Source organism: Sturnira hondurensis, unplaced genomic scaffold, assembly GCF_014824575.4.
Source record: "Sturnira hondurensis isolate 20B ecotype Veracruz unplaced genomic scaffold, ASM1482457v3 Scaffold0006437, whole genome shotgun sequence".
NCBI classification, from domain to species: Eukaryota; Metazoa; Chordata; class Mammalia; order Chiroptera; family Phyllostomidae; genus Sturnira; species Sturnira hondurensis.
In genome coordinates this window covers 9117376-9130898 of record NW_028079068.1, presented here as the reverse complement: position 1 = coordinate 9130898, position 13523 = coordinate 9117376, and the positions used below count along the sequence as shown (strand labels likewise).

The following is a 13523-nucleotide window of genomic DNA, read 5'->3' as shown; positions in this document are numbered from 1 at the left end:
GGGAATGTATGCGACGCCCCTGTCTTTTCGAGCGGGGGCAGGAGTGATTTAGTCCCTGCAGGCCTCACTGCAAATGTGTGGGCGGTTCCACTAGTTGACCCCTAAATCCCCCTGCATTCCAAGGTCCTGTGAAGTTGTGTCCAAGTGGCATCTGTTTTAATTAGACCACCCTGAGCTCAGCTCGTCAGTGGGGTGATTTGTTCAGACCGTGGTAGCAAGCAGCAGTCACAGCTGTTAACCAAATGCCTGGCACCCCACTGTGGCGAGGAATTCTACTCACACAATAGTCTCGCAGGTCGAACCCATTTGTCTACAGCAGCTACGGCTTTGAGATGAGGTAGAGTAATCATGGTGGCCACTGAGGTCCCAGGTAGATGCTGCAGCCTGGCAAGGAAACTTCTAGAAAGCCATATGGTCTCCCATATTTTGCTTTACAGCAAGAGTGGTCTCCCACTCTTGAATGGAACTGGAAGAGAGCAAGTAGGTTAAATGGAAGCATCTTTGGAAGATGAAGAATGCCAATTTCAGGACAATTTCTTAATTGTAGTGTATGTACCACACAGAGTTTGCCTTGAGGACAAAAGTAGTTTCCTTTACATTTGCCCATCCTTTCTAGCATCTTTCTTTCTTTTTTTAAAAAAAGATTTTATTTATTTATTTTCTAGAGAGAGGGGAAGGGTGGGGAAAAGAGAGGGAAACATTAGTTGTGGTTGTGACTCACATACCCACAACTGGGAACCTGGCCCACAACCCAGGCACGTGCCCTGACTGGGAATCAACCCAGCGACCTTCTGGTCCGCAGGTCGGCGCTCAGTCCACTGAGCCACACCAGCCAGGGCCTTTTCCAGCGTTTCTGATCCACCATCTCTGCTCCCTCTCCTGTCCCGCCACCACCACTCATCACTCACGAAATTTCTCACACCTAAGCCTCTCCTCCCCTCTCCTCCACAGAGCCTAGAACTTGTCTTCCCTCCTTTCTGGCTCGGTGATTCTCATGGCTGTGACACTCCATTAGTGGCCGGCACAGCCATCATAGCTGGGGCAGCTCAACATTTTTCAAAGCGAGAATTTACCTTTCTCCCAAATCTCTTAGGATGTGCCTGTAGAGCAGTGAATTACTCCCATATTCCGAGTGAAGCTAATGCTTCCACGTGGCGTGATTTCTACCTGCTGAAGATGGATTCCCACAGAGCTCACTGGGGAGTTGGGGGTGGACCGGCAGCTCCCCAGAGGGGCACGGGGTGGGGGCGGCAGCCTCTTCCAGCATCAGCCTGGTTGGGACGTCGCAATGCCTGCCGCTCCACGGATTCAAAGGTCTCGTCTTTGCCACACAAAGTGGGCTGAAGTTCAAATGTGGTTTTTTTTAAGGGACCCTTGGGGAATTTTCATCTTGACGTTTTTTAAATATATGTATTTTGGCTACAAAACTTTCTAAAAAACAAAAAGAATGAAACTGACTGTACATACAGCATACACGAAGGTAAGGCAAGGTAACACTGTTTCCGGCTGTGCAGAAATGTGACCTGAGGATTGTAAAACATTTCCTTGGAGTCATTTTTGGAAAAGTATTTCCCTCCAATCTGTGAGGGTAAAGCTGAAACCCATTTTAACAGCTCAGTTTGGGCAAGGAAACAGGTGATCTTTGTTGTTTAATAAAGACTGATGAATAAAAAATGATACTCTTAGTAATTTTAAGTAATTAAATCACCTGATTTAAAATAAACCTCACTCCGTGATGGCAGGGAGTTTGACATTCAGTCTCCGAAACCATCGGTAGCACACACGTGCAGTACATGTGGAAGGGATGCTCTCGGTTTCCACTAATGGGCTCGTGAGCATTATAATCTGCACGTCACAGGCTTGCACGCTATTCTGAATTCTCCAAGTTGTAATTCAGGAAGTAAGGCTCTGAACAAATAAGAGTCCAGAGGGCAGGTTTTGCTCTGTTCTCTTCAACACATAATCCCCACTGGGTGGCCAAGCACATGGCACCCAGTAGGCACTTAGCAAATGCCTTTTAAATGTTGGCATGGAAGTTGTTGATGCTTTTATTTTGTATGGTCAGTGTAGGAAGGGCATGGCATTTTGTTTGCAGACATATTTTTTAAAAATCTACTGGTAAAAACTTTATTTTATAAAAACAGAAGTTAATAAGCACAATAATTTTAGAAAGTACTGGAGCATACACGAAAAAGCATATGAAAAACTTTGCGGGGAAAAAGACCTCCTATGAGGAAAAGGGGCTTGAAAAACAGACTAACATTTCAAAAGAAAAACAGGTAATTCCCCAAAGAAGAAACACAAAAAGCCAATAAACGTATGAAACATACTGATCCTCTGAGTAATCTTTTTGTTCGCTAAAGAAAAACAAGCCCTGGCCCCAGCGGCTCAGTTTGGGGGAGCATCATTCTGTACACCGAGAAGTTGTGGGTGTACAGGAGCAACCGATCGATGTTTCTCTCTAAAAAAATCAATGAACATATCCTCGGATGAGGATTTAAAAAAAAACAAATGTATAATTTTTCTCCCATCGGATGAACAAAGAACAAAAAGACAGGCAAGGGCACAATGAAATGAGACCTGTCGTTTCTGCTGCGGGAGGGGGAGGGGTTTATACCGCCTTCCCGGAGGGCAGTTTGGAAACGCACAGGAACATTTCAATGTATTATCCCTTTGACCCAGAAAGTCCACTCGGAAGAATTTAAAATATTCAGATGAGTTCAAATCTATGCATATACCTGGTTATAATCAGAATTCGAATAGACAGGACAAGCACTTAAGTAGACGCCAGTGTTCCTGCCGATGGGACCTGCTCACACCCGGGAACATCGTGCACCGACATGGAAACACGGCCACGGTGTCCTCAGCGAAAGAAGCTGGCTGTGCGAGGCAGAGGTTCTAACGCAGGACTGTGGCGCTGGTCACACAGCTCTGCAGCTTTACCGGGACCCTGTGTATTCAAACTGGGTGAACTTTGTGCCCGTCCATGCTTCCACACAGTTGTTGGAAAAAACGAGGCTGGTTACAAGCAGTATGTTGAACACGGATCGCAGTTTTGTCTGAAACGCGCACACTCACGCATGCTGCCTGGGAGGATATATTCCCCAGCAATAATTACGGTTGCTCAGGGTAGCGGCGATGATTTTCCCCTCTATATTTTTCTGAATTTCTTTCGATGAACTTCGGTAATCGGGAGGAGGGGAGAAGCTGTTTCTAACATGCCATATAACCCGTGGGTAAAGTTATTTAGTATCAACTCATTATCAACACCAGACATCAGCCATTTTAATTTCTTTTTTATCGCTTGTCATTTCTCCTGCTCTGGAATTATATTTCACCATCCATTGCCCAGAACAATGTAATTGTCTTACCTTTGGAAAAAAATTACACTCCAGATAGGGCTGGAAGCAGCAGTGTTTCTACCAAGAAAAGGGGTTACTCCTGTCCTTTGGGGGGACCACCCCCTAAGCACTCTGCCGGACGCAGATGAAAATTCCCCAGTGCCCCTTCTGTTCCCAAAAGCAGTCTGGAGAATTGACTGTGCTAATAGACTATGTCTAGCCTCCAGGGCTTTAAAAAAATCCTTACTTTTCAATGAACCAATTTTACTTTTTTCTTAGACCATTACATATGGCCCTGCGGGCCACCAGTGGTCCATGAGAATCCATCGGGTGGTCCCTTCCACGTCGAGCTTTCTGCCTTTGGCCTGAAGTTAAAATTGAAATGCGGCTGAATGCGGTCCAGCTGTGACCTCACTGGTCCCTCATCCAGAGCAGGGCTATTCATCATCTCAGCAACTGGTTTGCGAGGGTGAGGGGACTCGGCGGATTTGAAGATGCAGGTGGACTCTGGCTCTGGGGCCTCTGAGGACAGACATCACTCTGTGAACACACTAAGACTCAGGTATCAGGAAACTGGTAAGACCGACTACAACATCCAAATTGGCCAGGGGAAGGAAGACCCCTGAGAAGAAATCACAGAGCACCCGTCAGCTCTGGAAAGCCTGTCAAAGGGGAAGGAATTCTCCCTAAAGCTTTCGGGATCCACATTAAACTGGGAACTCAAACTGAGCATCACCCACCAGCCCCGGAGACTGAGACTGCCAAGTGTTTCTTGCCAAACTGAAAGGGAAAATGAAAAGTCCTGGCCCTAACCACAGCCGTGGCATTCGGCTGCATCTCAGCCGGGTGTGGTGGAACCAGACCGCTGCTAGCGCCCTCCAGGCACAGGGGGTTGCCGACCTTCCTCCCACCCACGCCTGAGGCCACGAGCCAATCCACGAAATCTGTGCCTCAGCCTAAATCAGAAACATCACCACAAAGGAGAGAAAAGGCCTGACACAAATCATATCAATATGGTTTATTGAATGAATAGTTCAACCTCTTGGGAAAACAGCCCACTTTTCCCCCTAGGATCGAATGAAAAGTTTGTAACTCATTCCTTAAGCGATGCTCCAGTAGGAGTTCACTGAGAAGCAAAACAAACCGTGGACACCTCGGATACCTGTCTTCAAGCCAGGTCCCCAGGCACAGACGGCAGAAGTGTGCAAGGACACAGCCCCGGGAGCAGACGTTTCAGTCCCTGCACGTCCATCGCCTTTTGTGCAGCAGGGGAGGACAGCTTCCCGTGGCATCTCAGGGACGAGGAGGAAAGCCAACAGCCAGGGAGAGTCACATTTCCGTGGGTGGACTGAAGGCGTCCCCGAGGGAGGCCATGGCCATGCCCACCCCGAGCCCACCAGGAGTGGGAACCACAGAGCAGAGTGGAGGATGGAACTTTCTGCAGGGTTGTGACCCTCGAGCTGGATCCCGGCCTCTCGACCTTCCGACCCAGTGACTGGGGGCAAGGTGCTGAATAGCCACTCGACCCTCCGTCTCCTTTCCTGAAAATGAAGGCGCCTGCCTCCTAGGACTGCTGTGGGAATTAAATGAGTAAGAACATAAAACAAAGAATCTGGAAACACTGCCCAACACACAGGAAGCTCTCCATAAATGCGTGGTAGTGTTATCTGGAAATCGGCACAACTGCAAACAAGAGACAGGCAATAACCCACTCTCCCGATGGGTTGGTGGGAAAGCGTGTGGTGAATCCTGAAAGCCACTTTCAGCCCTCCGAGGACAGCAAACAGGCCCAGGGGGAGTGCAGACGGCAGGATCACAACCACGCCCTGAGGCTCTCAGGTGCCCCCTGCGGAGGGTGATCTAAAAACCTCAGGGGTGTGAGTGCCTCTCCCACAAAAGCAGGACAGGCCCACGGGGATGAACGATAAAGCGCTTTCCGGGTGTCCAGAATGGCTGACCAGCACCGAGTGGCCCCACCATGGGCATTCCATCCCGACTTCGGGCTCCAGTTTCAATTCCTCTAGTCCCATACCCTTATGAGGCCACTGTCATATCGCTGGTGAGCTTCACCTTCTAGGGGCTTACAGGCAAAATAAAATTTCGAACAATGAAGAAAAACAGAGCCCATCAGGTGAGGGCATTTGGGAAGGGACCCCTGTCCGCCCCACCTTTTACCCAGGGCCTCGGGGTGTCCGGCACTTGAAGGGACTCTGCTCCTGCCCCCGGAACGGAGAGGATCGGCATGGGAGAGTCAGACCTTCAGGGGCAGGGAACCGTGGTGTGACCGACGTCGTCCTGTAAATGCGCGGATGCCGCACACTGAAGCCTGCTCTGTCACAAGTCAGTGCCGAGAAATTTCCATTACACACTTCACACTGTAATTGACTTGTGTACCAATTTAAGAACAAACACCACAATAGACGCTTTCAATAATTACTACGATTGTGGGAAAGTGTTACCAGCGAAATGCATTCTGAACACTTTGGAAACACAGCATGTCTTATTTACTGTTTTTACAGGGAAAATATATTTGTTAATCAAAAAAGTAATTGAATTGCAAGTAAGCATGTCATCATGCTCACATAATTAAACTGATGAATTACCACAAAATTCATGTTTCTGATGTTTCTTGGAAAAAAAAAGAAGAGTATTATGGGAGTTAATTCTTGGAAAGAATTGTGAAGCAAATAAAGGCACATTAATGACACTGAGAACATTTTGGAACCGTGGAAAGAAAAGTTCTTAGTGATTATCTTCAGAGTAGAGCAAAAAGGGAGTTGTGGATTTAAATCTAGGTGGACGGAAATTAATTATCCCTCTTAAAAGAGTCAGATAACATAAAAGGCAGAATCTATAACCCCTATATAACATGACAGAAACCAAAATCAAACAAGAAAAATTACCAACATATTTCTTCCTAGTCTAGGACTCCGATTTCACTTATATTCCACAAGGGAATTAGAGAAAAAATACTTTTTGTTTTGTTCTGTGTTCTGGTGAGTAGCCTAAAGTCTTAAGAATGTTTTGGGCTCAATAGCACCGCAGGACAAATCCCTCGGCAACCAATGAGCAGTGTTTGTTTGCTTTTCATTCTGATTTACACCAAGTCCAATATGACTGTGTCGGTTCCGGTTTCCCACTCCAGGCAAAGAATAAAATGACTTGAAGGCCATTGGAATCATTCCTTACCTTTCAATAGATTAAACCTGCCATTATTACAGCCAAGATGTTCTTTTTGTTTTCGAATGAGTAACGTAGCTTTTGCCTCTCTCCCCACTTCTTGCCTCTCCCCTCCCTCTCCCCCGTCCCCGCTTCAATCCGTGCTCCTTCAGCGCACCGAGCATATTATTTAGACTTGGCCGTCGCTGCTGAGCAGATGGAGCTGGAGCTGTACACTGATAAGGCACCTTCCATTTAAGGGGTCATGAGGCACCGCGTCAGCCCCTGAAACACTGTCAACAAGGTCCTGCTGCACTGTGTTTAAGGTGGCGATGAGTCCCCACCTGGGCACGACACCCAGGCCTTCTGCCTGGAGAGCTAGGGTCCCTTGCCCAATTGGAGTGATTTCCTGACTTATTTATGAAAAGAATGTATGCTGCTTTCCTGGGGGATGCAGCAAAGAGAGACTCTTTCCACTCCCCAGCCTCACTGAGCTCACCCAAATCAACAGGCAGGAAGGCGGGGGTTGGCGGATCTCGGCATATTAATGGCAAACAACAAGTGAATAACCATGTGCTTTCATCTTCGACATTCATGACAGCACAGAGTATCACTGATGGCTTCAATAACACACGTCAGTTAACCTAACGAAGAAACGAGTCAGGTTGAACATTCAAAGCGATGGAAAAACTCGGCGAACGACGTTTAACACCCACAGTGTGGAATCCGAACAGGCCTTTGAGGAGCCGTTACTGACAATCCTCACAGACAGGACAGAGCACTGTGGACAAAGATATGCAAATACACTCAAGGTGCCCGAGCGCCCCTCGGACTGCACAGCGGTCCCGGTGGGCCCGGCCCACGGGGCGCTCCACGCATGGGCGGTGGTCTCTAACACTCGGGGGGCGCTCGGGGGCGATGCAGAGGAGAAGGAAAGGGGGCCCACCATTTACTCTCCAAACACAATCACGTGAGGAAATCTCAACTCCTGGCCAGTCAACTTGAAAATGGCACAACCCGAACTGTGTCACAGAGAAAACGTTTTTGTTTTCTTAAAAATGCTTGTGTGTCAAAATGGCTGAACGTCCTGTCCATGCTAGGGGAAAGTTGAGTGTGGAAAAATTTGCATTTTAAAAAATGTATGTTGTAAAGAAAATAAAAAGCCAGAGCATTTTGGCATTTGCAAAGGCTGAACTAAGTTCTCAGGCAATAAATTTATGGGGGAACATGACAGGCTCCTCATTAAAGCTATGTGTACATTGGCTGAATTTTATGCACGATTCTGGAATCTTGTGGAAAACTGGGCACGGCTTGACATCGGAACAATGTCGCTGGTCTGTTTGATTTCTAAAGCATCGGAAAATGTTGTACTTTGGAAATCAAGTAGAGAGGAATAAACATACTAAATCAGAACTGGGCTGAATCTGAAAGTTATTTTTCCATTTGTCTCTACGAGATATTTATTACCTTTACTTCTCTTAAAAACACAGCCCCCCGCGCTAGAAATACTGTGGTGCTTTTTCTTCCTCTGACGGTGAGAGAGGAGCGCCGTTAAGGCGAGCCTCACCCGGCAGCGGGAACCACCTAAGGACAGGCAATTTTCACTTGGCTTTTCAGATGCTGGTTGCCATGACGAAGAGGACAATTTATTCCTCAGTTCCTTATCACAGCTACAGATCACAGACCATAAAAATTAACAAGGCTCTTCTCCTTTTCCCCAGGATTTCAGAGTTCCTCATCCTTACCTGAGGTCTTTTGTTCCCCCAATTAAATGGAACGAATGTCAGTCATCTCGCAATTCAATTAATGCTGATTCAAAATTCTGGCCCAAACCAGAATCTCTAATCACAGCCTCGTAATCACAGCTCAGTCATGAGAATGGAAAGTAAGCAGGAAATTGCACTAATTACTCAGTTAGACTAATACTGCATTTTAAGCAAGGGCTGAAGGGGCCGTCGGCTCTGTCAGGGCAAGTGGAGCCGTCCTCACCTGTGTCTTCCTTGGCCCCCCTGAAGCCGATGTTTCTAAGTGGCCATGATGTCTACCCACCGAAGGTGGATGGACCTGAGCTGGGTAGTGGCAATTCACAGCTGACACGCGGGGGAGGGCCAGCTCCGGGGGGCCCCAACGGCTCCCCGCAGCCCTGGACGAGGGATGGGGCTTTTCTGCGCAGCTGGGTGCACGCCATCACCGGTGAAGCTCCACAAGACAGCTGGGGAGGGGGAACCCTCGGGAAGCGTGAGAGCCCTGCTACCGAGTCTTACCAGCCTCCAAACTCCGCCAGGCCTGTATCGTGTACTGGGAAGCGCACCTCAGCCGGTGGGCCCACGCTGGGGGGCTCCGTGGAGGCTGAGAGCGAAGAACAACCCGCACCCCAGGCCCAGCTTGTCAGGTGGCAAAGCCCACCTGGAGAACCTTCATTAAACCTAGAACGTGGGTGAACAAGAACTGGTTGGGAGGAACGTCCAGATGTGACTGAAGTATTTACAAAACAACCCGGGATACAGGCCAAAACAAGCCGGACCTTATTAAAAAACATGAGAGCCCCTCAAAACAAGACTCTCTTTTCCTACTCAGTTTCAGAGACGTAAATGTTTTGTAAATAACAGGGAGGGGACCAGAGCCCGTTCTGCCTCTGGTTTGTGTACAGACCCTTCCGGAGCTGGATGTAGAGGGGAACTGGGGACGGGAAGAGGGCCTGTCACACATGTCACAGTCTCTCCTCTGCAGCAGTTCCTGGAAATGACCAACTGGGGAACTGCTCAGGGGTTCTGAAAGGAGAAAAAAAATTTATTTGACCAAGACAGACAGAGTCTTTACTTCCAGGGTTTGCCTGGCGGGTGGCCGCGGGGGTTCGGGTGGCTGGTGGGGCCCCCAGCGGGCGGGTTCTGGCCGCTGCGGGCGCTTGGAACCTTGCAGTCTCTTCCGGAGACGTTAGCTGGACTCAGCCGGCCTGAGGGAGCAAGGAAGCAGGCAGCTGAGCTGCAAGAATGATCCAGGGACAAGGTGCCAAGTACATTTTTAAGCTAATGAAGCCTTATGCTACAACCACTTTTAAACTAATAAAGTCCCATTTAGCATTTATTGAATACTTAAGGCTAAAACCTGTTTATCCTTGAGACCAACTTAAAGGTGAGGAAAAGGGCAGGGATGAAAGAAGACCTAGATAGCTTTTCGTTCTTCTTCTCCATTGTTCCCACTCAACCTAGCCTGTCCCATCTTCCTCCTTTTTTTTTTTAAGATTTTATTTATTTATTTTTAGAGAGAGGGGAGGGGAGGGAGAAAGAGGGACAGAAACATTAATGTGTGGTTCTGTCATGGGCCCCTTATGGGCACCTGGCCCGCAACCCAGGTCATGTGGGTTGCACTCAATCCACTGAGCTACACCCATAGAGAAGGGGGCAGGAGCGATTAGTGGCCTGGGAAGAGGAAGCGGTGTGCAAAGGAAAGACCAGAAGTGGTTTACATGTGCCCCTAGGCAAGAGAAGGAAATGAAAACCTTCCAAGAAGAAATCTGACTGCTTTAGCTTAGCCTCTCAACTCTGCCTGAGACACATACACTTTGATAAATTCTCTTCTCTTCTACCTGTGTGCACAATGCCTAACTCTCGCCACAGTCTGGGATCACTTCCGCTGGCCCCCTCTCCCTCCACCACACCTGCACCCCCCCAACCAATTCTTTAAGACTTTGAGTATATTACAAGGGATCAAACTTTTCATATGATGAGGTGATGTTCGAAACTACAAATCTCAAGCTCTACAGAAAACATTCTCTCTAAAGGTCAAAATATCTTACTGGGATTGTCCGCAGGACCCTGATCCTCTTCCAGGTAGTATTCTATCTTTTTCAGGTCCTCTGGGGTAAATCTCCATTTATTCTCAGCGGGTGGGGGTGGCATCTTGGGGCTCAATCGCTTCCGGGCAGAACCAGGAGGAAGGGCTTGCTGGCAAGATGCTGGCAGGGAACCCGTAATCAGTCCTTCTGGAAATTTCTGAGCTAAGACTTTCAGACCTAGGTGTGGGAGATCATGGAAAAGGCAGCATCAACATTGGGAGGCCAAGGCAACACCTGACAAGGAACCCGCATGGCTCCTAATCTTTGGTCTCAAGTAGAGGCTGACACAGGGATGTACAATGTTTCCTAACTGCTCCGGCTGTCAAGTAAATTACACCAGAAAATGCTGCTTGTTATGTGGGATTGTAAGAATTCTGCCAGAAATCCTTTTGCTTAAGTCTTCAACATCCAGGCTTTCTTACAGAGCCCTGATGCCCTGCCGGTATCTCAGGAATTTAAAACATGTGCTGATAAAGATAACAAAAGTTTCACACAACTCCAGCCTCCTTTCAGCCAGCAAGGCTGTCTGTTTTTCCAAAACACCAGCAGACCTGGTTTTATTGCACTGCGCTTCACTGCATCTCGCAGATGTTTTTTGGTGTTTTTTTTTTTTTGTGTGTGTGTGTGTCAAATTGAAGGCAAGACCCTCCACCAGCAAAAAGATTATGCCTTGGTTCACGGCAAGGCTTGCTTTGTCGTGGTGGTCTGCCGTATCTCGGGGGTACTTCCTCTGACTACTCCGAGGAGCAAGGGGGTGGACTTGTACGATTGTGAATCCAAACCTAAACATCAGTCTTTAAAGTCCTAAGCAGAACACAGCCCCGCTCACCTCCAGAAAGCATGAAGAGGTTTTCAAACCCTCGCTCGCACATGGTGGTGGCTGCCTGGCTGGCCAGCCTCTCGTCGTCGTCGTAAAGAATGATGATCTTGCCGTGGGCGTTTTTCTAAGAGTTGGAGGAGTTAAGGTTCGCCCACGCCGAGGTAATGCTCCTAGACTGTAAGAAACCCCCCGGGAACACAGAACTGTCCCAGTTCACCTGTCTGCATCCAGGGGCGTTCTCTCTTTACCCAGCACACCAGCAGTTGCCAGCTGGCTTCCCGCCATGGAACCCACACAAGCCGGTATTTTCTTTTACAGACTAGCATCACCGCGGCCCGAGACAGCACTGTCGTACCACGCATGCGCTTCGGCCCTGCCATTGCCACAACCCTGAGAAGTACTGTAAGCTCCATGCCGCAGGCAAGGAGACCGAAAACTTCTATGTCCAACGTGTTCTAATGCAGCCTTGTTTATCATGGTAAAAAAAAAAAAAGGGATCACCTAAAAGAATAATAGAGATAAAAAGTTGAGTACATTAGAGTAAATCTGAAGATATTTTACAATGTATCAAAAGTGGAGTTTATAAATAGCTTGTGTTACTATGAGAAAATACATTGTAATATCATGTGGAGAAAAGCAAGATACTAAACTATATGTAGTATAGTATCTTGATTTCGTACACTATAATTTCTTTGTTCAAAAATACGTAGAAGATGGAATGTAATAAAATACACGAAAATGCAATAAGAATTGTTCAAATGGGTGATTACTGAAGATTTCAATTTCTCTTTCTTAGATATTTCAGTATTTAAATTGTTTCCTTCTTGTATGATTTTTATCATCAAAACACTTAACATTTTAAGAAGAACAAAGTTAAAATAGAAGAAAAAATTCACTTCATAAGTTTTACTTGGGAAAACTTTCTGGGGGAAAAAGGCTCAGGACGAACCCTGATGGGTCATAGCCTCCAACCCAAAGTTCTTTGGCCCAGTGTGGCGTGACTTGGAAGCGTCTGCCGTCACAGTCGGCACACTTAGCAACAGCTAAGAATCCAAATCCTAAAGCCTGCTAAGTAAGCTAATTATTATCAAAAGTCCTTCCCAGAGTTTTCTTACTATGACTCACTGTAAGTTTGCTTCTTACAATCCTCACTATCGCCCAACTCCTTCGAGTGCAACAAAGGATACATATTCAAGAATATCATTTGAATAAGGGTTCATTGTTCTAGACAGAGTTGCAATTGGGTAACTGTAAGCTGCAAAGAAAAGAAAATTAGAAAGTTTGTAGCCCTCCTAGTACACCTAGGCTCCGATCTCCAGTTGGTTTAAAGTCTAACTAAAAGATATATATTTTCAAAATCAAGAATACTTTTGTGGAAGAAAAGAAACAGGGCACCATAAGCAACATCGGAAGCTTCCCGTGACGGTTTCCGACATTCAGCACCGGGCCCCTGAGCCACCCGAGAATGTCACCAGCCTGTCTCAGGGCCTTATGGAAAGGCCACCTCCCGCTGCTGCTGATCGCGGGACGAGGTTCCGGCTGCTGGGCCGCAGAAACGGGCTCTGCTCTCGGCAGTGAGACGCTATAGAGCCGCCTGTCTCTTACCTCCAACAACGTGGCCCTGCTGGTACGAGTCTCTGTCCCGCACATCTAGCAGCAGGAAGGGGCAGTCGGGGTACGGTTTGTCTCCGGTGCTGGGCTCTGCTTTCTTCACTAGCCCTTTGTCCAGATCCAGTTCCCCGACACCACTGATGACGCTGCGGGCAGAAGAGTAGGTCAGCAGACACTAGTCAGGGTTGGCAGCTAAAGGTCCTGCGCGTTTCTTCAGAAGAGCGAGAGAGTGTTCAGTGTCTTTTCAAAAGGTTCCTCAAAGACAAAGGAGAATGGAGAGCGGGTCTCAGTCCTGCCTCTGCATACAGGACCCTACGGGTTCCTATTCTATCTCACTGGACCCCAAGGAGAGGGTCCACAGGTCCTTACTCACCTTTAGACAATGTATGTTCGGTCAATGGCATGGCTGAGGGGCAGAAACTGTGGGGCGGCATTCAGAGAGAGAAAGAGGTGAACCGTTAATCTGGTGGGATTTTGAGGGGTGTAAGAAAGCAGAGCAAAGGGGAAAGACTCGAGTTGACAGGAAAAGGGAAGGCGTTTCTCTGTGTTACGTGTTACGTAAAGCACTGACAACGTGCTAATACGTTCACAGCGACCTGTCCAATATGGGTTTGAACCGGACTGTCTCCAGCAGTTATCTGCACTTACTTCCATTTTTCAGGTTACAATGTCGAGGCTGAAGAGGCTTTTAGGTGTGGAGACACTCATGCAATCAGACACAGGGAAAGCTAGGATGAAAATGAGACCCTTCTATTTC

At 47.7% G+C, this 13523-nt stretch overlaps 1 protein-coding gene across 4 annotated transcripts in view; it reads right to left on the bottom strand.

The window, feature by feature from the left end:
• Window positions 1-7064: 7064 nt before the first annotated feature.
• CEP41 (centrosomal protein 41) overlaps window positions 7065-13523 on the bottom strand; it is a 41505-nt gene continuing 35046 nt past the window's right edge. For all 4 annotated transcript variants that reach the window (XM_037049186.1, XM_037049187.1, XM_037049188.1 and 1 more), the window contains 5 exons: window positions 12761-12912; window positions 12343-12410; window positions 11165-11279; window positions 10297-10512; window positions 7065-9453 (listed from right to left, as the gene is read on the bottom strand). In XM_037049186.1, coding sequence (XP_036905081.1) covers window positions 9317-9453; window positions 10297-10512; window positions 11165-11279; window positions 12343-12410; window positions 12761-12912 — 688 coding nt within the window. In that variant the 3' untranslated portion in view covers window positions 7065-9316. The remainder of the gene's footprint in view (window positions 9454-10296; window positions 10513-11164; window positions 11280-12342; window positions 12411-12760; window positions 12913-13523) is intronic.